This window comes from Ursus americanus, chromosome 14, assembly GCF_024610735.1.
Source record: "Ursus americanus isolate L20-20 chromosome 14, mUrsAme1.1.p, whole genome shotgun sequence".
Lineage (NCBI taxonomy): Eukaryota > Metazoa > Chordata > Mammalia > Carnivora > Ursidae > Ursus > Ursus americanus.
In genome coordinates this window covers 59,126,343-59,153,028 of record NC_142140.1, presented here as the reverse complement: position 1 = coordinate 59,153,028, position 26,686 = coordinate 59,126,343, and the positions used below count along the sequence as shown (strand labels likewise).

The 26,686-nt window shown below is 61.7% G+C and overlaps 1 protein-coding gene across 1 annotated transcript; it reads right to left on the bottom strand.

The window, feature by feature from the left end:
- Positions 1–24,098, bottom strand: REXO1 (RNA exonuclease 1 homolog). The gene is given in 17 exon segments (XM_045800138.2): positions 1–1,821; positions 1,924–2,044; positions 2,208–2,346; positions 2,445–2,560; positions 2,956–3,066; positions 3,309–3,382; positions 3,556–3,669; positions 3,823–3,960; positions 4,119–4,232; positions 4,951–5,074; positions 5,214–5,345; positions 5,650–5,813; positions 7,776–7,986; positions 8,799–8,903; positions 9,645–9,842; positions 9,844–11,360; positions 23,809–24,098. Coding segments are annotated over 17 exon segments (3,624 nt in total). The 5' UTR covers positions 23,966–24,098; the 3' UTR covers positions 1–1,732.
- Positions 24,099–26,686: the final 2,588 nt, after the last annotated feature.

The following is a 26,686-nucleotide window of genomic DNA, read 5'->3' as shown; positions in this document are numbered from 1 at the left end:
CAGAAACAGGCCTGTGCCATTTATTTAGGAAACAACTACTTGTTTACAGAAGAAGTGGGAGAAAGTCAAACGGTCACAAGAACAACCTCAGGGGGACACAACCGTGGCGGGGGCCCGACTTGGTGAACACACTGCCCTGAGGGCCCCCAGGATCCAGAGGGCAACCAGTTCTTGGCAGCAATGGCCCAGGACACCTCGGTGGGGGGGTTGGGGGGGTAGAGGCTGCTGTGACCTCAGCCTGGGACCCTGCTCTCTTGGCCTTCAACAGAAGCTTGACAGAGTAGCAGGAGGCCTCCTCCAGGCAGCTCTCCCTCCAGCACCTTTGTGTCCCTGCCTCCAGACCTAGGGCACTCCAGCACCTGCCCCTCCATGAGGTTATTTCTGGCTTCACTTTCCATTTTAAATGAACTAAAGGTGGAGACCTGAACAGCCCTAGCCCTTCCACCCGCAAGAGGCACGAAAATTCACAAAGCCGCCAATTCCATCACTGGGCGTTGTGCACACAAGCATGTCCTGGGAGTGGCAAACAGGCACACAGTAGGCGTGCAGCCACCCTTCCCTTTCCGTGGTAGCTTCTCAGACATGCAAGGCACAGTGGCTCTCCGGGTCTCCTCACACCCAGCCCCCCACCCCCCACAGGCAAGCAAGGCAGCCAGCAAAGCCAGCTCCACTCACAGGACCTGGTTACCGCCTCCACCATCACCGCACCCCTGGAGGGTCAGGCCGCCCAGGGCTCTAGGTCTGTGTCCCCAGGCCAGGGTGGCAGGCCCGGGGATGGCTCAGGCCCTGGAGATGGTTTTCTGGAAAATGAACGAGGGTGTGCTCCTGCTTCCCCAGTCAGGGGCAGGTCCTGACCATGGGGCTCACCTGGCACCAAGAACACCACCAGACGCCACGCGAGCTAAAATCCATACAAACATTTATTCTGTCCCTGCCTCGGGTTGGGGGTAGGGGGGAGGGCTCAGGGCCCTAGGAGGAGCTGCAGGCCTTTACAGACAGCCCCTGGGGAAAGTGGGGCTCTGGCAGGAAGACAGGGTCCAGAGGCTGATGGGCCCTGGAGGGGTCCAGAAGGCGAGGCCCTGGGGGGGTGGCAGGGGGGCTGGCTTGGTTCCCAGAGGTCACGGAGTCCAGGTGGGTTTGGAGAGGTCAGTTCCCACCCATCCGGCCCAGGCCAGGGTGGACTCTCGGTCCTGGTGGCTGCCAAGGGGCCAGCATGTCAGCTCCTGGCCCTCCAACCTCTCCCCCTGCCCCACCCCCAACAGGGAAGGCAGCACCAGGATCTTGCTTCTCCGGGTGGGAAAGACAACTGTGCAAGTTGTCAGGTTTAAATTACAAATAATAAAAATAACAATACAAAATAAAAAAACCCCTGTCTCAAACACACCCACGAAAAGCCTGCCCGGCAGGAGGAGGGGCAGGAGGCCTGGCTGCTAGGGATGCAGCAGGGCCCACAATGGCGGGCCGGGTGGGGTCTGTCCCGGCCTCCTCCAGGAGTCAGCAGCAGTCTCCAGAGGACAGGAGGCGGGGGCGGCGCAAGGGGCCGGGTGGGGGGGGGCAGGGCTCCAGGTGGTCTCGGCGTGGGGCTCTCGTGCCGCCGGCTCGTCCCGCTCTCTGTTTCCATGTCTTGGCGACGTGGACAGGGTTAGCTCTCGAGATTTATTGCACTGTTTTGGAAGAGGCCTGGGGTAGAGGCCGGGCCGGGGCTGCGGGGAAGGCGGGCAGGCGGCAGCGGTCACCGCTTGGTCTTGGCGTCTTCTCGGATCTTCCAGATCACCAGGTGCATGCAGGCGCTGGCGTCCTCGCTGGAGCTGTGCCCGTCCACTGCAAGGCAGGGATGCAGGGCAGGGGGTGCGTCATGGTGGGCTCACCCCCAGGCCCGGCGCTGCCGCCCCGCCGCCGCCGCCCCGCCGCCCCCCAGCTCACCATTGTCCTGGATGATCTGTCTGAGGTAGTCGGCCATGAGGTTCCGCAGGGAGCGCTTGTAGGGGAGGCCCAGGCGGTGCGGGAAGAGCACAGACGTGTCCACCACGGTTCTGTGGATGACCTGTGGGCGGGCGGCTGGGCAGAGACCACAGGGCCAGGGCCCCAGGGCCAGGGTAGGAAGGTGCCCGGGGTCAGACCATCCAGCTCCTGCCCCACCCCCCACCCCACTGAGGGCCCAGGGCCCAGGACCTTGGACAAGTGGAGCCCGGGGGAGCGGGCAGTACCTTCAAGGCCAGCAGGTCGCTTTCTAGGCTGTGTCCGATGAGGACGGTATCAGCGCTGAACATACTCAGCAGGACGGCCTGGACGTCCCGGAGCGAGATGCTCGTGTCGGCGAGGTCAGCCTCGGTCACCCCTGAAAACCTGGGGTGGGCAGAGTGGGGGCCTGAGGGTAGCTAGGGAGGGATCTGGGGTTCCCGAGCTGAAAGCTGGGGGTGGGGAGTGGGGCACTGGGGCCACACCTGGTGTTGTAGTCGACGATCTCGTTGTCCGGCTTGACGAAGGTGTCGTAAACCACCTGCATGGCCGTGTCCACCACTGTGACTCGAGTCAGCTCCAGGCCGTACGTGGTGTAGGACTGCGCAGCCGGGAGGGCTCACGTGACAACGTGCCCGCCCCACCCTGAGCCCTGGGGGGGCTCCCGGGGCTCCTCTGGGAGCCGGAGCAGGCGTGATGAACCCGGGGTACCCTAAGCCCCAGCAGCCCCCGGTGTGCACGCCAGTCCTGAGGAAACGACTGTGGCTCAGCATGCCTGGGGTGGGGCCGGGGGGCGAGGCCAAAGCTTCTACTTGGTGGTGGGGGAAAAGCCCACTCTCAGAAGCTGCCGGCAAGGTGGCCAGACACAGCCTGAGCCACGAGGGAGGCTGGCACCCGCCGCTGGCCGCGGCTCTTCCCCTCACCTGCTCTATCCTGAGACCCACGCCGGCTGCAAGCTGCAGGGCCGCCACCGAGCACACGCGGCGCGCAACTCACCATTTCACAGTCGAGGGCAAAAATCCCCGGGTGGGCATCTTCCGAAAGTTCTTTATCAAAAGTCCTTACAAAGCCTTCGAGGTTTTCCTTCCGGCCGTCCTGCACATGTTGCTGCGGGCACAGAGAGGAAGGCCGGTGAGGCCGGTGGGCTCGGGCCGGAGCGGGAAGGGCCAGGCTGGCGCCAGGCAGTGTCTGGGGGACACCCCCCACTTCCCAAGGCCACATCAGAGGCACACAGATGAAAGGACAGGGAAGGGGGAGTCGGGGCTCCAGCGCGAGCTGCCCCTCATTTCCAGCCAGGCCGGGGGTGCTCCCCAGACAGGGAAGCCCCGAGCAGGGCCCGCGAGACCTACCTTGGCGACCTGACAGCCGGTGGAGCCGATGGCCGCCGAGCAGCACGTGTACTGAGTCTCCCAGCCGCCGGCCACTGGAAGGGAGGGGACGGTCAGGGCTGGGCCTCCCGGAGGCCCATCCCATGCCTCCCATGCACAATGGTGGCCCCTGCTGGGCCAGGACAGAGGTTTCCCACAGAGGAGGGGCGGGTCCCGTGAGGCAAGCATTTCCACCTCCTCTCTCGGGGCGCCGGGCGGGGGGGCTCACCTCGGTTCCGGCGGAGCCGCCCCCAGTGGTAGTAGCACTCCTCCTCGCGCACGCAGCGGCCCGACGTGGACACGAGGTACTCGGTGCCACACCGGCAGCAGATTCGGCAGGACGCTGCGGGGAGGGAGTGGTGGGCGGCAGGGGTGAGGCATGAGGCCCCGAGCCCCCTGCGTCTGTCCCTTGCTCAGCGTCACACCCCCTCTACGCAGACAGCCCTCCGTGAGCCGCCCCTGCCCGCCTCAAGCATGGGTGCTCAAGCCCACTCACAGTCCTTGGGCTTCTTCTCCTCAGCCGTGAAGATGACGGCGCCCCCCGGCCGCTCGGGGTGCGGGAAGGGGTAGCCGTTCTCCTTGAGCTGGTCCTCAGTAAGCAGGTACTCCTTGAGGCGGCCATACAGGGCGGCCCCTGGGGACACCCGGGACAGGGGGTCAGCCCACAGCAAGGCCGCGGAGGGCCAGGCAGGTGAGCAGGGGGGCAGGCCTGGTGGGGGGTGGGGGAGGCTGAAGCGCTGCCACAGTGGACCCCAGGTGGCCAGGCTGGACTGCTGGAGGGACTGGGCTCACCTTTCAGATCCTCCACCCGGGGGCTGCTCGGGCGGCTGAGCGAGAAGCTGGTCTTGGTGGCCAACTTGCCCCCCAGCACCATCTCATGGGACACAACCCTCCGGCCGCTGGTTTCTGGAGGTGGGGGGAGAATAAACTATGCTCAGGCTCCCGAGTGCACCCCCACCTTCTGTGGTGGCCTGTCCCCTGGCTGCCTCCTCACTACCCAGTCAGGAGAGGCCTGACCGCCTGTGACCTGGAGGCAGCCACCCTGCTGCGCCCACCTTAACTCTTTTGGGACTGGCTGCTGGTGGTCCCAGGGCACGGGGAAGATTTAAGGGCCTTCCGGGGGCTCCGTGGACCCTGCCCAGGAGGAGCTGTGGGGGGCGGAGGCAGGAGCAGGAGAGCAGGGAAGTGTGCGCAGTGACGGCTTAATGTGCCTTCGAGAGGCAATAATGAAACGTCGTCCCGGAGCTGAATGCACAGAGCAGGCTGTGTGATCTTCGCCTTTGAAGAGGCCGCCCCATTAGCGGGGGGCCCCTCGGCTCAAGAGAGCCAGCTCGCTGAGGAGGGTGGCTAATAGCGAGAAGAGGCGGTGGTGAGGGCGTGGGGCCAACCAGGAACCGGCACCCACCGCAGCGTTTCCTGCAGCCTTTTGTCAGGGTCCCACGTCTCTGGCTCCCACAGCCTAGGGGTGGGCGCCCTGGCTGCACCCCCACCCCCTGCCCAATTTACTGTTGAGGCTGGGTGCAGAGCTGGAGGCCAGGGGAGCCTGGGGACCTCCGCTAGAGGCGCAAACCTGACTCTTCCAGACGTGAGCGCCCCAGGCCCCCGCCCCCCAGGCCTGATTTACTGTTGAGGCCGGGCGAAGAGCCGGGGGCCAGGCCCCGCAGCTTTTTGAGGGTGTTCACGGCGACATTCAAGTAGACGTTCTTGCTGGGGCTGCGGTCGTAGGCCACCTTTTCCTCGTTCAGCGCCTGAGGAGACACACACACCGCTCAGCCCCGGGGCCCTGGGCCTGGGAGCAGCCCCTCAGCCTAGGACCCGGCCAGGCCTGCACACGCACCAGCCTGCTATCCCCCAGCTGGCTGGCGGCCACCTGCCGGGGTCACGCACCTTCTCTATGGCTTCCTGGTTGGAAGAGCAGAACTTGAGACACTCCTCAATGAACAGGTTCAGATACCGTTGGCGGATGACCGTGGGGACTTTGCCCCCAAACTCTTTTGGGATAATGGGCTTCTTTAAACTCTAGGGAAGACACAGACCCATCAGAGGCGGCATGTCCCTGCCTAGTCCTCCGACGCATTCTCAGAACCCACAGGGAGTCGCAAGTGCAGTGGACTCTGGTAACCAGCAGGGTCGCCGCTGGCTCACTGGAGCCAAGAGACCACCCCAGCAGTGTGGACGAGAGAGGAAACTGAGGGCAGGCGGGGGTGGGGCACACGGCCCCTGGGCCCCCTGCTCAGTCTCTCTGAACTGCAGCTGCCCCAAGGCGATGGGGGGGCAGAGGGAGCGGGCAGGGGGAGGCTCCTGTGGGGAGAAGCGTACTCACCTGTAAAGATGGGCTGTGGGCGACGCGCTTGGGGGTGACGGTGGTGGTGGTCTTGGACGCCATGCCCGACAATGTGCGCGCCTTCAGGGGCTGGCTGCCCGGCTCGGGGCCATTGGGAGGCTGGCTGCTGCTGGCGGCGAGGGCCCTCTTGGCACCTGTGGGGGCTGGCGGGGCACAGGGTCCGTGAGTGCAGGAGGAGAGCACGCCCATCACCGAGCTGCAGAGCACCAAGCAGCCGCGGTCGTTCAGCGTCAGCAGGACGTGCATCTCGGAGCACAGGGGGAAGGGCCGGGCTGTGGGGCACGGGCTACGGAATGACATTAGGCTCTATCTGCTTTCGGGCAAGTCCATCGAGAAGGGGGAAACACAAATGGGGCTTTGGAGGCCGGCTCAGGCAACGTCGCCGCCGGGGTGGTCCGGCGAGTGGCAGGGCACGTGGGGAGCCTTTGCCACATGTTCCGGCCCCCGACTCCGAGGCATTGACGTATGAGGGAGGAAAGGCCCTGGCTCCTGGGCTGAGGACCAGAGGGCATAGGATGCCCCCAGCCCGGTCATTGTGACCAGCTGGCCTGCCTGCCACTGCCTGTGTGTTCTGCCTCTCCCTTTGATGAGGTCACAAACCAAACAGTCTCCCTCCCCCCCCAGGGAGGAGGGCACCCGTCTGGGGGGCCGTTTCCGAGGGCTCCGGACAGGCGGCGGGGGCTGGGTGAGGTGGTGTGGGTGCGTGCGTGCATGCACGGGGCCTCGGACCAGCCCTGCTCCCGGGTCTGGCCGTGACAAAAGAATGGGAGCAGATGAGGAGAGCAGAGGGCCCTCAAGCTGGCTGTGGCCCACCCTACACCAGGGTCTGCTTCTGCAGACGGGGCAGGACACACGCACTTCTGAGGAATGGAAAGACAGCTCTTAGGTCCACTTAGACAGAAACTTCTCACGCAGCACCTGGGGCACGCATGGAAAAGCAAGCCAGCACGGAGCATCAGACGGGACTCCTGACACCTCAGGTGGGTCCCACTGCCACACAGGGAGGTGGCCACAGTGCCTACAAACGCCAGACTCCCCGCGGGATGACGCCACCCCAGCGTGTATGGCGAGGACCGTGTGCCAGGAATGACAGTGCGACTCGGCCGCAGGCAGAAGCTGTGGGTTTGTGAGACAGCCGCGTCCCAGGACCCACACGGTTCGGGGTCCTCTCCCTTAGCCGCTGCTGAAAACCCTCAGCCAACACCTCTCGCCATCGGCTTCTAACTGGGGAGCGCCGGGGTGGGGGAGGATCCGACGACGCAGACAGCTTATCCTGAAAAAGGTTCTTGGCAGCAGGGAAAAGCAGGGCCGGCTACGGGCGCCTGCATTTGTAGGACTAGCCCGTGGGGCCACACCTCAGGCCCCGGGTCTTCTAGGGGGTGTTTGAACCCTGGGAAGGGCCTCCCCTAGCGAAGCTGCCTCTACATCTGAACAAGCCCTCCTGAGCCCCCTCCCACTTCCTCAGCGCCAGACACCGCTGACCCTGAGACACCCATGAGTGTCCCGCCTGTCAGCCCGCGGAGGCGTGAGCCAGCTGCCCTGGCAGGGCACGTGCCCCTCAGAGCAGGAGGAGGGTGGGAGACAGCCTCTGAGCCCTCCAGACCAGCTGAGAGCCTCCAGCCACACCTGGGCAGGAGCCTGGGGCGCCACCCACACACGACCCTGCAGCCAGCTCCCTGCTCCTGGCATCGCTGTCCAGGGCCCGGTGCCCACTGAGACTGGCCCCCACCCGGCCACCCGCCTCCAATACCCCAGGAGCCCGGGGGAGGCAAGGACACAAAGACCAGAGGCAGGGACAGGAGAGTCACAGCGAGACCTCTGGGTCAGGGCCTCAGAGGGAGGCTCTGGGTCTGCTAGAGAGACAAACGATGGGAGAAATATAGCCCTCAAACTCCACAGCCAGCAGCCCACTACCAGCACCAAAGCCAGGAAAGGCCCAGGGCCGCTGGACACTGCACCAGGCCCGACTGCTAACAGTCGGAGGCCTTTATCCCATCTCACAGACAAGCACGCTGAGGCCCCTGTTTCAGGCCACCATCGCTGGCAGAAGCAGAGCCTGACCTTGGGCCCCTCCATCACTCCCGAGCCCGTGCCCCAGGACTTACCGGCAGCCAGGCGGGGGTTGGGGACATGGGCGATCCTCCTCTTCTCGCCAGGGGCTGAGATATGGATGGAGGAGGGCTTCTCGGCCGGCTGCTGGGTAGCCTGGAGCCAGGTGGCGGAGTCCCTCTGGGCCTGCTGGGCCCGCCGATAGCATACCTCCTGGGCGGTGGGAGGCCGGGCAGGGGGAGCTGGGCCTCTCCTCATGGGCTCTGCCTGGGAGATGACAAATTCCAGGGTGTGGCTGTAGGTCGGGGGCACCCAGAGCAGGCCAGGTGGGGCAAAGAGCTGACAGTACGGCCACCGGCAGGAAGGCAGGGGCTCCAGGGCCTGGGCACGGCCAGCTGCCCTAGGGCCGCCTTCTGCGGTCTTGGATACCCTGGCTGGAACCAAGGGGCTCAGCACATTAGGCCTCAAACTCATGTTGCCTTGCTGTCCCGGAGCGGTGCACCTCCGCGGCCTTGTTCTCTTGGCTTCTGCCTTCAGAATGCCCAGGCCGTGCCTTCAGCCCTGATAACGGGCACACCCACTATGTGGGTGGGAATCCCCAGCCCCCTGATTGGATTAGCACGCCAATCCAATCCTGCTGGATTCAACTCTCTCCAGCCTCCAGCTTCACCAGGGGAGGGGTCTGGTGACTGAATCAACCAGAGTTCCCAGGTGCTGGCCAGGAGCCCCACCCTCTGCCCCAGTCTTCCCCTATGCAGCTCGCCTCAGCCACCAACAACTGTTCCCGTCTCCGGAGTGGAAACCGGAACTCAGAACAGTCGGGCCACCTCTCCAGGATCACACAGCCACACCTTCCAGCCAGCACCGGGCCATGCTGTGTAACCCCGCTGGAGGACAGCCGCTCTGGAGCCGCCCCTCACGTCGCCCTCCCTGCAGTGCCCTGTTCCCCCCAGCACGCAGCACAGTCTGAAGACTAGAGGTGGGGTCCACACATTTCTGTCCCAGGACACAGGCAGCCATCAGCAGGGGACGATCTCTCTCCTACCAGCCTCTACTCAGGACCCAAAGCAGACTCTTACCTCCTTGCCTTGCTTGGAAAGGTGAGAAATTCTCCTCTTCTGCCCAGGGAACAGAGTGGTTAGACCCAAATGCCCCTTGTCTTCAATCTTCTCTTCCTTGGGGGGCTAAAACACACATCCATCCCTCAGCAAGGCTCCTCCCTCGGGCCTCACCTCCCACACCAATGCAGCAGGCTCCCCAGACCTAAGCCGGGGGGAGGTGGGAAGGCAGTGATGCCCTCAAAGGAGGGGCTCCCAGGTCTTGAGATATGATGTGGGGCCCTCACCTCCAACCCCCACCCACTCACAGGTGAGGAAACAGGCCCCCCAGCACATCTCCTGCAGACACACCCCAGCCCCCGGTGGGACCCGGGCCTCGGCCAAAGCAGTCTCGCACCCAGGTCACTGCCTCCTGCTCCCCTCCCTTGCCCGCTCACATGGGGCAGCTCAGAAACACAGGAACGGGGCAGAGAAATCTGACTGGCACCACCTCAAAGGTCTGTGAACAGAGTGGGGCAGTAAAGGACAGGGTGGCCCAGGCGGGACTTTGCAAGCCCCCAGAAGCTAGGGGTTTCCGAGCTTTGTGGAAACCAGGCTCCCTCTGGTGGCCGACATGGGGACGCTGGCCAGCGGAACCAGAAAGGTTGGGGCTGGCCCAGGTTGGGGGGGTGGAGGGGAGGGAAGAGGTGGCGGTGCACCACACAACTTGGCCCAGGACCCGCCGGGCAGGTCTCGCCCTCAAGCCGCCTCTTTGTGGACAAGGCGAGCTTGGGGGGGGGGGCAGCAGGCAGCCCCCAAGGGTTCCTGACCGAGGAAGGATGGGAGCACCCCCGCAGCAGCCACAGGGGCTCTGGGGAGGGGGCTCACCTGCCGGGCCAGCCGGCCCCTGTCCTCCGTCTTGACGCTGGTGGACTCGTTGAAGATGCGCAGACACTCCTCCATGGGGTCGGAGTCAAAGTCGACCTCCTTCTCCAGAGCAGAGTAGTCCACGCCCCCGCCCGCCCCAGACGCTGAGGAGGAGGAGCACGAGGAGGGGGAGGCGGGGGCGGGCCGGGCGGGGGGGGGGGGCCTTGAGGCGCTTGCGCGGCCCCTGAGCGGCTGAGTAGCCCAGGCTGCTGTCCGAGTCGGAGTCGGAGTCCGAGGTGGAGCTGAGGCGCGGCGGGGCAGAAGGGGGCGCCGCGGGCCCCGGGCCTTCATCCTCGCTCTCGTCCCCGAAGAGGTCTGCGTGGCTCAGGGCCCGCTTCGGCAGCTTGAGGGCGTCCCGGGGGGCACCCTCGTCCAGCGAGCGGGCCTTCCGCTCGGCCAGCTTCCCCGATGTGGTCTTCCCGCCAGTCCTGTTTGGCAGCTGGTGGACACCCCCGCGGTCGGGCCGGCTTTTCCCTGAGCTGGCCACCGGGGTGGCCGAAGATGGCTTTTTCTTGGTCCCTTCTGGTTGCTCGGCCCTATGCCGGGGGCTGCCGCCCTGCGGGCCCCTCTGGTCTGCACAGGGCTTCCCGGCTGGCCTCCCGTGCTCTCCGTCTTTGCCCCTGTCCTTCTTCCGGATGCCATCCTTGTGGCCGGGGGCAGGCAGCGCCCCACTTTTCTTCTTCTTGGGTCTTCCCTGCTTGGAGCCCCCGGGCTCCCGGGAGGCCCTGGATGGGGAGCTGGGCTTGGCCACGGGTGCCCCCCCGGGACCCCTGGGCGGCTGCCCGAGGTCCTCCACATCGTACTGCACCGCCATCTCCTTGGTCTCCCGCAGGCCACCCTCCTCAGCGTCCTGGCCCTCCCTGGAGCCTGGCTGCCCAGGGGCCTTGCTCTCAGGGCCCACCTGGGCTCTCGGGGGGCTTGTGGTGATGGGCGCGACAGCCGGAACCGCGGCGGCATCATCATCCGAGTCAGAGAACCTGGCGTCACAGCCGGCAAAGGGGTCACAGGGCTTCTTGAGGGCGGGCGTGTAAGGCTCGCTACCCCGGGAGCCCCTGGGCCTCTTGGGGGCCCTGTCGTCCTTGGAGCTGGCCCTGCTGAGCAGCCGGGCGGAGAAGTTGGACAGCGGGTCATACTCCAGATCCGTGGACGGCTTGGAGTCATCCAACACATACTTGCTGCTGGGGACGGGGCGGCCGTATCGCTGGGGCTGGCTCACAGCCTTGGGGACGTACTCCAGGGTGCTGCCACCCCCTCCGCTATGGCCCTGCACCCGATCCAGAGAGGCCAGCGAGTACTTACTGCCTGCCTCGGCGGCGGCGGCCAGAGGGGTGGGCTGGTAGCTGGCATCAGGGCTTAACAGGCCAGGGCGGCCACCAGGGTTGTAATCGAAGGACAGTGGGAAGGCATCCTCGTCCAGGCCAGCGGCAGGGCAAGCGGTGGGGCCTCGGGGCGCCACGGCGGGGGCCTCAGCGGAGCTGTGCTCGCGGGCTGTCTCCAGGAGCTCTTGGTACCGCCGCTGCTCGAGCTCCACCTCCGAGCGCACGGCCTCAATGGCCTGATTGACCAGCTCCAGCTCCAGGATGTCTGAGCGGGGCTCATCCCCTCTGCCCAGGGCTCCATTCTCCCTCTGCACAGGGGGCTTGGGCAGCTCAGGGTTGTACGGATCATAACCGAGCCCTGAAATGGGAAGTGGGAGAAAAGAGCGGTGAGCGGGCCCGGTAACGCAGCAGCCACACGAGCCAATGCTGACCACTGTCTCAATCTGGGCCTCACCCCCGAGGCCAACAGCGAAAAATGTCGAACCAGCAGAGAACCAGAACCAACTGGGGGCTGAGCCTCCGGCAAACCCCCAGGGAGGCTCTGCCAGCAGGTCAAGGTTTCCAGAGTGCCCCGCCCCCAGCCCCCGCTCCCCATGCAGGCCCTATCCTGCATCGGCTGACAGGCAGAGGAAGCAGAACTGGGCCCCAGAGGCACGGTCACCTGGTCCACAGACCTCCAGGCACAGGTCGAGGAGCTGGCACAGCCAAGGGGGGTGGAGACTTTACCGATTGGACAAGTGAAATCTGGGAGCTGGGGCGAGAAAGGGAGTCCCCTGGGCCCAGCCCACAGTGAAGCCACAGCAGGCTACTTCCTGAAGAGGGGAGCTGGGAGCGTGTGCAAGGGGGGCCTGCCAGCCAGGCAGCGCAGAGACGCGGCCCCAGGTGGGGCGGGAATGTGCAGAGCTCATTCAGGGTCAGGGCCTGGGGGAGGGGGAAGCAGAGGGCCACCCTAGAGGTGTCACCTGTAGGGCTCCCTGCAGTGAAGTCCACAGGGCTGTGCAGTTGCCAGAACACGGACGCCCACCACTAGGTAGCCCCACGATGCTTTTAAGGGAAAAGGTAAGACAATGCGATCCATACCACAGTCCCACGGTGTAAAAAAGAAAAAAACCACTGTATGTTCAAATCGCATTCTGAAAACACCAAATGGGGTGGAGAGAAAAGCTTACGTTCTCTTAAGGTTGTTTTTTTAAAGTTTATTATTTTTTTAGTAACCTCTACACCCAACACGGAGCTTGAACTCAGGACCCCGAGATTAGGAGTTACACGCCCTCCCGGCGGAGCCGGCCTGGTGCCCCAACCTTTTAATGTTTCCATCAATCTGAAGAGTCCCCACCTCCACCAGCAGCTGTGAGACAGATAATTCTGGTTATGTACCGAGTTCCGGGACCTATGCTCCGAGCCCAGCACAATCAAAGCCCCCACTGACTGCACAAAACTCCTAGGGGACTCTCCGTACAGACAGAAGGACAGAAACTAAATATGCGAGCAAACGAAGCCCAATGTTCTAAGAAAGGAATAACATACCATATTCAAATACACCATGTACAAATATTCCAGAATTGAAAGAGTTCATCATTAGAAATCCTGTCTGAAATTTTATTCTCTTTTAAAGATTTTATTTATGTATCTGAGAGACAGTGAGGGCACAAGTGAGGTGATGGGCAGAGGGAGAAGCAGACTCCCCTTTGAGCCGGGAGCCTGATGTGGGGCTCAATCCCAGCACTCCAGGATCATGACCTGAGCCGAAGGCAGACACTTCACCGACTGAGCCCCCCAGGTACCCATGTATGAACTTTTCAAATCACTAATTACGAATCACAGCTCTAGGCCTAAAACTAACGTAACGCTGTATGTCAACTGTATTCAAATGACATTTTTTAAAAAGTCGTATCAGGGTTAATTCTACAGGGTCTCCAAAGAAAACCTCGCTAGATCTCATGCCTTGTGGCTGGCAGCGTAACAGCCGATTCTCCGCTGGAACCTCCAGAAGGAGCCAGCCCTGCCCACACCTGGAGGCAGCCCAGGGCAGGTGTTCTGGACCTCTGCCCTTCAGAGCCGCCAGATGAGGACTCTGTGGTTTTGAGGCCCCCAGTCCGTGGGAATATGCTACCGCGGCCCCAGGGCACTCCAGCAACATCACTGAGCGAGAAAGTACAGTAGACAGGAAACTGCCCTGACCTGAGCCTTCAGGACAGGGAGCTGTGCAGGGGCCAGCGGCTGGGCCTGGAGCTGCCTGGGGCCCACGGCCAGGAAGGGATCATTGTAGGTGCGTCATCGGGCATTAACCTGGAATCTAGGTTTTGATTGTATTTGGAAGAAAGGAAGTGATGCTTCAAACCACCTAGGACGCGCCAGGACTGTGGTTCAGAGACAGGGAGGCAAAGTCGAACACCCAACACCGAGCTGGGGTGCTGAGGAGTGGTCAGCTTGTGCCCCCCTCACAGCTGAAAACTCCCAGACGGGGTGGCAACGGCAGAAGCAGAATGTACCGCCACCCTCCCAGCCCACCCTGACCCACAATCAGTCCGAAGACACCAATGGGAGACTCGCTCTGGCCCAGCTCCACCTGAGTGAACAGAGAGGAGCCAATGCCCTCCCCCGTCAGAAGTCCTGGCTGCTGGCAGAGAGAGGCCCAGACCGGCCACAAGCTGGGGGGCACAGGGGCATGTCCACTGAGGGGCTGGACTGGTGGATCTCAAGTGGGCCTCCAGCCCAGCGCACCTCATGGGAATACCCGTTCCCCAGGGGCTGGGAATGGATGGGGTTCTTTCCCTACCCCTCACCATGGAGAAGGGCTACAAACAATACGCACATCTGGGGGCACCTGGGGGGCTCAGTTGGTCCAGCAGCTGCCTTCCGCTCAGGTCATGATCTTAGGGTCCTGGGATCGAGCCCCATGCCGGGCTCCCTGCTCAGCGAGGAGTGTGCTTCTTCCTCTGCGTCTGCCCCTCCCCTTGCTCACGCTGGCTCTGTTTCCGTCTCTCAAATAAAATCTTTCAAAAAACAAAAAACCAAATAGCACAGCAGCCAGGAGCCCCTCAGCCCTGTTTCAAAGTAATGAGGTCAGTTCGGGCCTCAGGCCACCTCACATTTTGAAAAGAAGGGTTTTCCCCCAAGTGCATCTGTGCTTAGGTGGAGACCTCAAGGGAGGGAGGGAGGAGGGCCTACAAAGGCCTGAAGGCCGCCTTGTTAACTCAGGAAGGTGGGGGGGACCCAGGGCAGAGGCGCAAGGAGGGAGGTTGTCCTGTGTCCTACCCTGGAGCCTGTATCGGCACTGTAAGGGCAACCCCACCTGCTCCACCCCCGCCAGCCTCCAAGCCTCCTGGCCTCTCAGATGCGAAGGCGCAAGTGCACTTGGGGTCCTAGCAGCTCGGACTCTGAAGGGGGTGCAGCTCCTGGCTGAGCCCAGTCCAAGCACCTGGCCCCTTGATCGGAGCATCCCGAAGCCCTGCCAATGTGGGGCATTTTCAGTCCCGGCTGGAGGCTGCCTCCCCAACCACAGAGCAGAAGAAACCGCCCTCAGTGGGCCTAAGAAGGTCGAGGCCAAGCCCCGTCCCTCTGGGCCTCAGGCTCCCCACTGGTACTATGAGACTTCATCGGCAGCCTGAGGCCTCCAACAGGTCTAGAAGCTCCGAGCACAGCTGCTGGGAGCTCTGTTACTACCTTGTGGCTTCAAAGTGAGCACAACGGGCCCAGAGTTCGGTCCCTGCAGACGGGCCCACTGCGCCCCAGCCAAGGTTACCTGAGGCTTCTGGGAGGGGGACCTTCCTGGCACCTAGCCCCCGGCCCCACCCTGCCTCGCAGGGATGGGACCTTGGGGGGCCTGTCAGAACTGGAGAAGCTGCCCAAGAAAATGTTCTACAAGCTGCAGGGTGCCCCAGGGGCATTGCCCACTAACCTGTGGGAGCACATCAGAAGGCTCTGGGTGGGTGGCACATAGAGAGCTCGGGAAGGGACATGGGGCGCCTTGGAAGGCACCTAATTATCAGGAAATTCATTTGGACGGAAGCCAAGGGGCAGTTCCCTTGGGGATTTGTACCTGGTAAGCAAGCATTTGGTAAACAAGATTAATTAGGCTGTTTTTCGGAAAAGGAAAAAGTCACCAAATGCCCCTTCCCATACCCATGCCCTACCCACAGCCCAGCTAGGCCCAGCCTTCCCCTCAGGCGCTGGAGCCCTGGTTCTGTGCCCGCCAAGGCCACACACCCACTGGGACCTGCCCTGCTGAAGGAGAGAGCTGCCCTCCCAGTGCTGCTGTCCTGCCACTTTCTCTGACCACCCGCTTCTGGGATAGGCTTCCAGCATGGGGGACAACAGGCCTGCTTCCCCAACCCCACAAGGCAAGGCCAACCCCCCACTGTCCAGGGCCATAGGTCCCTGAGTGCAAAAACCCACATGGAGCTGGGGCTGAGTGAGCCCCAGACGGGGCAGCACCCTGAGCAGCCGCCTCCGATCCCCCAACCCCCCCTCTGCCGGGAAACACCCTAGCCTGGGTCCCATCTGTGCCTCTGCGCCCCTGCTCCCACCGCACCCCGGCTCCAGAAAACACGATGCACCCTCCTGCAAAGGCACGCGGAATTAACAAGACAGCCAAGCACAGAGGCCCCAATGGGGGAGCGCACAAGCCCCACCATGAACCTCAGGAGGTGCTCAGGCCTCCCTCACAATCGTCCTGCCCCGAGTCTGCCCATTCCACAGATAAGGAGGCTGAGTCTTGGCCAGCCGAGCTGCTCCCTAAGTTTCACCCAGCTGGTGAGAGGGCTGACCCTAAAGCCTAGGTCCAGAAAGGAGTCCTGGTGCTGCCAACCGACCTTGTCTGCCTTCCAAAGGGCTGGCTGTTGCCCCAGCCCTCCTCCCACGCTGCCCAAGGTCCAAAGATGATAAGCACACAGTGGTCCCAACCCGGCTTCACGCTCTGATAAGACCTCAGCGGAACTCTCCTCCAACCCCGGGGGCAGCCAGAGCCTGCTGACCCTGTATGGGGGGCAGTGGGGACACAGGGAGGAGACAGTCCCTACAGCACTCGAGATAAGCAGGACACCAGGGTTAGTCACTGGAGAGACTAAACCCACCCAGGCAGGGAGCTGCGTAGGGGGCAGAGGCCTTGCAAGGAAAAGGAGGGATACACCTGTAAGACCACTGTGGTAGAAAGGACAGCGGCTACCTGCCAGCCCTGGTTTGGCCGGAATGCAGGCCAACTGGGGCTCAGAGGGTCTGAGCACCCACCCCTCACTTTGGCCCAGAGTCTCCATTCCTGAGCACCGTCCTACCCCCAGGGTAGGATGCCGTCACGCCCCGCGCCTGGACATCCAAGTGCCCGCTGGACAGGGCAGGAGCCTGAAGCCCAGGGTCAAAGTACCTGGCCATTCACTCGTTCTGGAGCAGAGGGGAGAGTCCCGGGACTGCCTGTGGCACCCCAAACACCTAGGAAAAGAAGAAAGACAGCCAACAGGAGGAGGTGCGCAAGAGTGCATGTGGAGGGGACACCTGCTATGTGCCTGATGAGGAGGCTGGGCCGAGGGGAGCAGGGCCGGGGTCCGCCTCCACCTCCAGGGCAGACTGATGATGCTGGAGGGCTCCACACACCGCTCAATGCTCAGAGCCCGGGGCAGCCTCCCCTCAGCTCTAAAGCCCCCACCCCAGAATAAAGTGCAAGGGTTCCAAGGGAAAGAAAGAGGGCCCCAGCCAGCCCTGAGACCACCACCTCACTGGGCTCTCTCTGGAAATCACTGGCCACACAGCTACTGGGCTGCCCCTTCCCTAAGGCGTGATCCCAGAGGACCTGGACAAGAGTGGCCTAGAGGCAGCCACAGCCCAACGCTGAGCCTGCTGGTCCTCGTAACCGTGACAGTTCAGCTACACTTCTAAACTATAGGGAAGCCTCCAGAACAGGATAAAAACATAAAAAGCACACAGAAACACAGAGAAGAGCAGTGGAGGGGCCAGGCTGCAGTGGGCCTCCTGCGGTGCAGCGGGAGGGGGGCCTAGTCTCCACTGCCCTTGTCACCAGCCCATGGGGGCACCAAGCCACTTTCCTGGTCCCAATACAGAAAATGTTAAGAGCTCTCTCGCTCTGGCCCTGGTACACTTCCAAGTCCCCAAACACGGCGGCCAGTGGGTATCCCGGGGTCACCTTCCTCCACAACGGAGGCTCCTGGGAGGGCCTCTGGCCGGCCAGCGGCCTAGGAACACCGCAGCATCCTTAGGGTGAAGCAGCAGGGAGGGGGAGAAGGAAAGCCACACCTCTCATGGCCATTCCTGGACGGTGGAGCCAAGACAGCGGGGCGCCAGCTGCATCCCCCGAGAAAGAGCCCACACACCAAGGTCACACGTGAGCATCACTGGCTTTTATTACTCGACCCCAGAGGCAGGTGGTGGGGAGGAGTGACGACGGAAGGCTTTCCACGTGGGCCAGCCCCCACCCCTCCTTCACATCTGGGACCAGCTTCCTGCCCAGAGCCTGATGGCCTCTGTCTCAGCGACTCCTCCAGGCAGCCCTTCCAGATCCTCCCTGCAGAACCAGTGGGACCAAGCTGCTGGGACAGGCCTGTGCTCTTCCCTAGGTACCCAGCACAATGCTGGGGCATGGGTGCATGGGGAGGGGGGCCCCAGGGCTCTCAGGTCCTGTCTTCTGCCCTTGGAGGGCCCTCAGGGCCACTCTGCTGGAGAAGGGGACACAGATCTCTCAGGACATACAACTGTGATGTTTGCCCATCAACTGGGAGGGGACGGATCTGGCCTCTAGGACACACAGGGACAAGCATGACCAGGATGCGCCTGGAGTGAATGCAGTCCCAGTGCCGCCCAGACACGCCCTCCCTGTCACCTCCCGGGCCTTGCCCCCTCCTGTCCCCTGCTGTCCGGCAGCGCAACATGCTGACCGCCTGGCTGCCCGTCACACCCCGGGCCGCAGGTGAGCTGGCCCGCACAAACGTCTGCAATGGTTCATGGAGTGAGTGAGTGAACGAAAGAAATACTAACCGAGGGCCACGGGCCCCCGGTGCCTGCGTGCACCCACTCCCCCAGACACAGGCCCCTGTGGTGACCAGAGGAGACAGTCCCTGCGGCACAGACAGCCCCCAGCAGCCACACAGGAAAGCCAACCGGCTCTGAGCACAGCCCTCCATCTGTGTCTCTGGGGTGGCATGGCCAGACCGCAGCAGCGCTCCAGAAGGACCATCACGAGTCAGTGTGACAACAGTGACCCCTGCTGGAGCCGCTGGGGGTGGCGGCGATGCTGGGGCACAACCTCCCTTCTCCCCCCAACCCCCAGTCCCTCCAAACCACACAACAGGAAAACCTTCCAGGCCTTCCACTGCGCCGTCTCCCAGCCCCAATCCTGGATGAATTACCATCCCCCCACACCCCGCCGCTTCCAGCCACCAGGCAAACTTCTACTCATCCTTCGAAGCCCAGCTCAGGAACTACTTGCACGGGGACGCTTGCCTGATGTCCCTGCAACCCCCAGGGACAACTGCGCTCTCTCCTGGACCCCAGCCCATATCTGTGCTGGGGGACACTCATCCTCAGCTTCCGAAGCACCCCCCGCCCGAGCACCGGCTCACAGTTACGTACCGAATTCAGACAATCAAGACGACACCGAAGCCCAGGTGTACCTGTGTGTCAACACACGTCCAGGCCAAGGCCACGGCTTATGAAACAGCCAAGCCCCACCCTCAGAGCACCCAGGTTCTGGGCCCCCCAGCAGCTCCCACCCTGTTTTCCTCCAGCCAACAAAAGCCGTGAGCGGGAAGGCAGTTCCCCCAGATGTGTTTCTCGACTCTCACTGCCCCCACGCAGCCTGCTGTGGCCAGGCCCTCCACAGGGCCATTTCCAGAAAACAGTAGCTAGGGGAAGCCACCAGACCAAAGGCCCTCACGTGGCAAGCATGCACGCCTGCCTCCTCAAAAGGCACGGGCCAACCACGCACAAACCCTGGAAGATGCAGCTTATCACAGAGGAGGAGAGCAGGCAGCCTGGAGACCCCCCAAGACCCCCGCAGTCCACCTAGACGGCTCCCAGCTCCAGGGGCCCGAGCGCCTGCTGCTGCTCTGCACTTCCTCCTTGGCACCCGGCTCTCGGCTGTGAATCAGATCACACCAGCCGGCCTCCCCGCCGCACAGGCATGCGGGGAGCTGCAGGATCCCGCACAATCACCTCGGCACGCCCCGTGTGGCTCCGTGAAGCCGGCCGAGTGCAGAGGGGGCGGGAGGGGGCGACGAGGCAAGGAAGAAGGTTCCCACGACACGGCCCACGGAGGGCCCAGGTCACAACCCGTTTCACAGAAGGGCTGAGGCACAGGCGGTAATGCTGACCAGCTGGAGGCCAGGAACCCCCCACCCAGGACAGGCTCTTTGCACAACAGAAAGCAAAGCCAGAATGCCTCCCTTGGGGGCTGCACTCCCCCTGCGAGGGCTGAAAGCCAGCCATGGTGCCCACACCTCTGCTCTGGAGCCCCTGGAGAACCCGGGGTGGGGACGTGCGCAAGCACCACGCACAGGGCTCCTGAGCTCCCCTCAGCTGGCTTGGCTGTCCCTGCCAACCCTGCCCAGACGCTGGGGGTGAGGAGTTTCCTCAGTCTCACTGGGCACCGCAGGCTGGATAAATGTGCACGTGTAGGGGAAGGGGCACTCTGCGCACTCTGGGGGGCTGAGCGGCATCCCCGGCCCCCACCCACTCGGCACCAGCAGCGCCCCTCAATTAACAACCACAAGCTTCCCCAGACACCGCCCAGAGTCCCCTGGGGGCAGGATCGCAGGGAGAGACCCACAGCTCTGCTAACGCTGAGCAAAAACACTTTAAAATACAAAACCAAAACCAGCCATACGTGTGTGGCTCAAGCCTAGATCAGGGCAAGAAGGAAGTTTTTTTTTAAGGGTCTTGGGCCATCTGGAGGGGCTGCCAGGTGTGGGAAGCTGGAGGCACAGTCCCAGGATGGCCTCTCGCCTCAGAAACAGAATCCACTTAATCAGTGCAGCACGATGGCGACGACACACGACAGCCACAAAGCCTCTTCTGTGGAAGGCCGGAGGGAGCCCAGCACGCTGGCAGAGGCGGGACTCGGGGCAACTTATAAAACGTGTTTCTTCTGACTCTTCAGTATTGTCCAGTGTTTTTAAAATGAATGCTACTCCGAGTCATGAAGAAAAGTGCTTTGAACAGAAGCAATGTGTGGGCTTCACCAGATGGGACTCTGTCCGAAATCACGACAGTGACGCGGCCTGGTGTGAGCGGCAAATTCAGGGCTTTGAGAACCCCGGCACCTCGCCTCCAGTCCCACCCTCACAGAAAACCCAGAGCTACAAGACAGTAAGACCACCAGCAACAGTGCTGAAGGTGTCTCCTCTGGGAGGCTGCAGGCCTGGGTCCCTGGGGCTGCGGCATCCTGGGAGGGGCAGGGGGTGCCGCTTCAAGAGAAAGTAAAGTGGCCTCTGCAAAAAACACCCTATGACCAAGAGACACTGGGCGATGCCTAGGGACATCTATTGTTGTCACAACCGGGGTAGGGGGTGTCACGACTGGGGGTGCTCCTGGCACGGAGGAGGTGAAGGCCAGGGATGCCGCTCAGTGCCTTACAGCGCCCAGGATGCTCTCCACCCAGAGCATGACTGGCCCCCAAGTCCAGTTTCTACTATTCTTCCAACCAGCTTCACAGCTCCCACCCCACACTAAGCAGGAGGCCCCAGCGGGCCGGACTCCAGGCCACACTGCCCCCCAGCTAGCAAAGGCACTCCAGGCTCCTTGCACACCCTAGCTAGGCCTCCAGACACAAAAGGCAATGCTGCTCTCTGCTGAGGTTTTCTCTCAGGATCCGCTCTTTCTCAGTATCAGGGGAGAGAAATATCCCCAGCATTCACTTGCGATGAGAAAGTGCCGGACGTGGGAGAGCACGCTTCCATTCCATCTCGGAAGATACCATCACGTGATGGTGGGAAGTGGGCCCCCACGTGAAACCAGCTGGCACCCTGCCCGACGAGGGAGCAGCTGAGGGGCAGCGTGGCCGGCAGACCTGCCCGGCGCCGCCATCCCCCAGGGGGCTGCCTGTTACTGTGGCTTTGCCCCTCCCGCCCTGGGTCAGCTCAGGGAGGAAACAAACCCCACCCTCTTCAGGGATGCACTTATTTCTCTGGTCTCCACCCCCTCCTCTGCCTGACTTCCCCAAGGAGCAGGGCTTGCTCTCCAGACCATCAAGGGTCTTCAAGGGTCTCATGCGAGGCCCAGGGGAGGGCTAGCCCCCGCCACACAGCCGTGAGCACTCCTGCCTTCCAGCCTGTCCTCAGGTCTCAGCACTCAAGTCCTGCAATTCTGTCTTTCCCAGGTCTCACTGTTCCCTGCCAGCCCCAGGGCAGAGTGCTGAGCCTGACACACAGTGGGTGCCCCAGTGTGTGTGGGGGACACACAGGTGCTGAGCAGCGGGCACTGGACGAAGATGGTAAGTGTGGCAAGGGCCTGACTGCCCAGACTCAATCCCATCCCCGCTTACCAGCCGTGCACACACAGGAGAGCGGCTCCCCATCTCTGGGCCTCAGTTTGCTCATCGTAAAATGGGGACGATCACCCCTACTAGGGAGAGTCCTAGAGACCCTGCCCGAGTGTATGCTGCCACCACTGGGCAATACCACACCCGAGTTTGGAAGTGGGAATCCTGAAGTCCACACGGGGTGCGGTGGGGGTGGGGCTGGCTCTGCAGGGCTGTAAGGAACAGGATCCCCGGCCCAGCCGCCTGGTGCCCATTTGCCCAAGACCAGAGGTGCTGGGCCTCACAGGGACCCCCAGAGCCCACCTGCAGGCGACTCCCACCCAGCACCTTAGCAACTTTGTTGCTTAAAAATGAGTCCAAGCAAACCCGGCCCAGCCCACCCTTGCCAGAACACCTCTGCTTGGGCCGTGCACATCTGGACTGCTGCGGCCTCTTCCAGCTGAAAGGAAACAGGGCTTGTCAAAATCTGGAGCAGGGGAAGCTGAATCAGGCAGGGAAAGGACGAGGCACACACTCTCCCCTGGCCTCCTCAGAGGGCAGCAACCCCATAAGCATGCCACAGAGAAGGAAACAAAGGGTCAGAGAAGCTCAAAGCAAGAAAGAAGCGGAGCTGGGCTTTGACCCCGCCCCTCTGCAGGGGAGGCAGTGTTCTATGAGAAAGCAGACCCTTCCCCTTCCTTTCCTTTCCTGCAAAACGAAAATACAGACCTACTGGGGAGAGGGGTAAGCAGTTGCATTTTTTCCCACAGCAAATAGGCCAGACAGAACTACATCACCAAACCAGTTCCCAAAAACGATCCTTTGGGAAACTAACTGGCCATCTGTGAGGCAGAAAGAAATGTAAAAAGTGACTTACGGTGGGAAGAACATATGAATAGAGAAACCAACACCCCAGAGTTCAGAAGGCTGGAAGGCAACATGTGGACTTGGGGCCAAGTCACAATGTCAGTGGCATAAGGGTGTGGTCCTGCCCTCTCCGTACTAACCGTGAGGAACCCAGAAATCAGGGGGCTCTTTGCAAAGCACTACACACAATACCAAGAGGTAAATAAACACAGTCAAAACACTGTGCTTCAATAGAAGAGCTGGGCATCGGCTCCCATGTGCCCCCCCCACCTCCCTGGCCCCCACTGGACCTGGGAGTAGCATGACCTGATGCCAAGGTACCAGTGGGCACACGTGTGTTTTCCCCACAACAGCAGCTTCCCTGCAGCCACACCTGAAGCCCACACAGCTCCGAACGCCCCGTGCCCACCACAGGTGTAGAACCAGACAGTGAATGCTTGCATCTGGTCAGCTGCAGGTGCCAAGGGGCTAAGCAAACTTATGTGAGAAATTGGAAAATTCTACTTTTCTTTTCCTGACAAAATGGAAAAACAGACGTATTATTTAACTCTAGCCAACGTGCTCCTCTTTTGAAGAAGGTTCCGAAACGATCATTTTTTAATAGGGAAAAACATAGAGGAAATTTGACACTGAGACCGAAGGAAAAAGTCTGGGTCTTATGGAAAGGGGGAGCCAGTCCTGAAGGACAGAGGTCACCGGTGGGAGCTTGACTTTCCTTCAGAAGGAATGACACCACCTAATCCTCCCTCAGAACCTTTACCCGTGATGTCCTTCTTTCCTCCTTTCTTAAAGACTCAACTCAAATCCCACACCTCCTACGAGAAGCCTGCCCGATTCCTCCCAGCTTTCACCAAAATCTGCCATGACAAGGACAATCAGCACGATGATACGATGTGCAGTCCATCCACATTCTCCGCGCAACCGAAAGGAGGTAATTCCCGGGAAGCCTACTCCCCCTCCCGTCCCAGTCACTTGGGTTTGACTTACTCCCTGTCCAGGCGCATCTGACACACAGTAGGTGCTCCTAAGACCCTCCTAACTGCACTCCTGGAGACGCGGAGAGGGAAAGCAGCGCGGCCACAGACCAGAGCTGCCACAAGCATCTGGGGTTGGGGGAGCGGGGGAATGGTTCACCCCACCGGGGAGCTCGGGCGCCAGTAAACGCAGAGAAGCCCAGGGCCTGCCGACCGGTGTCAGCCGCGCTCAGCGTTCGGCCTGCGTTAGCTCACTCCACCCTCGCGACAGCTCTAGGAGGGCATGCCCCCTGGTTGTTTACATCGTATGCTCCCGGAAACGGAGGCTCACCGACATCCCGCGCAGTGCACCGGGCCCGGGGGTGGGTGGCCCCCATCCCGGCTGGGGAAACGACGCCCACCAGCATGTGGAGAGGGGGCTGGGCCGAGAACCGGGCGCCGGGAAAATCCTGGCGGTGGGGTCTAGGCCTGGGCCGGGGAGCCGAGCCCCGCTCGGGCATTACCTGCTGTGGGGGGCGCCGCTCCGCCGCCCACAAGCGCGCCGGGGCCCCGGGCCCCGCGGTGCCGGAAGTGGCAGTAGGGCCGCCGGCAGGGCCCCCCGGGCGCCCCAGCCCAGTAAGGGCAGTCGATGGCCCGGAAGAAACCGGTGGAGCGTAGCATGGTCCGTCCCGAAGCGGGACCCCGGCCCGGAGCCGCCCGGGCCCCCGGGCCGCTCACTGGCGCCGCGGTCGCCGCCGCCCGCGCCTCACGGACCCCGCCGCCGCCATCTTGCTCCGAGGCCCCCGCAGGCCCCCGGGACGCCGCCGCAAGGGACCTCGGGAGCGGCTGCCCGCAGCGCGCCTGATCAGAAACTCCTGACCTCGAGGGACCGAGGCGCGTCGCGGACGCATGGACCGGGACAGACGGCCGCGGGAGGAGGGATGGAGGATGCGGGTGGCCCGATCTGCTGCCTCCAGGAGCTTCGCCGGTGCCGCCGCCCGGCCCTCCGAAGCGGCAGCGGAGCCATCTTCAGCCCGAGGCCCCGACGGCGCCTGGGCTGTCCACCGCGCGCCTGATCAGGGGAAAAAAAAAAAGAATCCCTCAGGACCCAGCTGTCATTCACTTGCTTTTAATTGCCGTTTTATTAGCATGTTGCCCTGAAGTGCCCCCTGCTGGACGAGGCGAGTCTTGCGGGCGCGTCTTCCTGGTACCTCAGAACCCGGCCGAGTCACCCCTAAAACTCTCCTCCGCCCTGGCTGTCAATCAGTGAGTGCTTGAGGGCAGTCGCTCGTGTGTTCACATAACACCGGGTGCCCACCGTCTGCCAGGACCTGCCCTAGACGCTGCGTGGGACCAGACACAGGGGGGGCAAGGGGGGGTGAGGGGTGGCCAACATCTTAAGGAACAGTTATGAGAATGGGGCGCCTGGCTGGCTCAGTCGTAGAGCCTGCGACTCTTGATCCCGGGGTCGTGAGTTCGAGCTTTGGACATACAGAGTTTACTTAAAAAAAAAAAAAATGTAAGACTGACCCACTGCATGTTGGTGGGATTATAAAATGGTGCAGCCTCTCCGGAAAGCAGTATGGCGGTTTCTCAAAAAGCTCAAAGCTCGACTACCTGACGACCCAGCAGTCCCACTTGTGGGTATGCTCAAGAATGCAAAGGGTCCTGAAGAGAGCCTTGCACAGCCCTGTTCACAGCGGCAGGATTGACAGCAGCCAGGGGGTAGGAACAACCCACACCGGTCAACGGAGGAGTGGATGCACAGAACGTGGTAGAGCCACGTAAGGGAAGGTCATCATTCAGCCTGAAGAAGAGAGGAAGGACCCTGACACCTGCCACGACGTGGACGGACCCCGAGGACACCGGGCTCAGCGACAGCAGCCAGACCCAGAAGGACACATCCCACAGGACCCCACTCCCGGGAGGTCCCCAGAGGCATCCCGTCCACACAGACAGAGAGGTGCTGGTGGGAGCCAGGGCTGGGGCAGTGGGTGCGGAGTCCGTGCTTCCTGGGGACAGAGTCTCCGTGTGGGGAGAGGGAACGTTCTGGAGACGAGGGTGGGGGTGGCTGCAGGACTGTGTGCTTCATGCCACAGAGTGCACCTAAAAATGGTTAAAAATGGAACATTTTGGGGCGCCTGGGTGGCACAGCGGTTAAGCGTCTGCCTTCGGCTCAGGGCGTGTTCCCAGCGTTATGGGATCGAGCCCCGCCATCAGGCTCCTCCGCTATGAGCCTGCTTCTTCCTCTCCCACTCCCCCTGCTTGTGTTCCCTCTCTCGCTGGCTGTCTCTATCTGTGTTAAATAAATAAATAAAATCTTAAAAAAATAATAAAAATAAAAAAAATTAAAATGGAACATTTTATGTTATGTATTTTTACCACAATTATAAGTTAATTAACTAAGAAGTGCAGTGATGGAAGGCAGGTGGGATGGGGAGGGTCAGAGATGACTCTCCAGAGGACACAATCTAATTTTTTGTCAAGTCTGTCTTCTGGCTAGCCAGTGGGTCCTGAGGGCACAGACCCCTCTGTGACCCTGAGTTTGAATGTGCTCAGGGTTTGAAATCCTGAGAGTCCCTGGTTTGAAATGCGGTGTTAACAATGACAGGATGCATGCGATATTGCAGGGGGGTTTCTAGGCGTGGGACTCTTTCTCTGATTTTTTTTTAAAGATTTTATTTATTTATTTGAGAGAGCTCACGCGCACGAGTGGGGGGAGGGGCAGAGGGAGAGGGAGAAGCAGGCTCCCCGCTGATCGTGGACACGGGGCTATATCTGAGGACCCTGAGATCATGACCTGAGCCAAAGGCACACATTTAACCAACTGAGCCACCCAGGCGCCCCAGCACGGGACTCTTTCTTGAGCAGGAATCCAGGCAAGAGACAGCTTGAGGCTATGAATGTGTGAGCATCCTTGTTGTTGAAACCAGGAGGGCGATGGGGAGCCACGGAGGGTTGGAAGCAGTGAAGGATGCAGGTGGATTTCTCCCCTTGACAGTGTCATCTCTCCCTGGGGTTTCCCACCATGGCAGCCTCACAAACCTTCCCATTCTTCAACAGTGTAGGGATTTTATTCACATCTGCCTGCATTCCACCTGCCTCGACCCAGGAATCTCAGGGTCAGGACCCAGCTGGACTCAGAATCTACAACGTGAATCTGTAAAATGGATCGACGTGAAGGAATGAATCTGCCCTCAATTCTAAAGGGGGTGCAGAAAACTACATTTAATGCCATCTGGGGTAAGGCTTTAGTGATGAAAAGAAGACATGCAGGCAGCGGCAGGTGGGAGGGGTCTCCAACAGGACATCCTGGACAGGTTCTCCCCTCTGTTTTATTCCACTCAGTGGCTTTTTTCTTCTTTATTTAGGGGAAATTCACATTAACAAAATTAATCATTT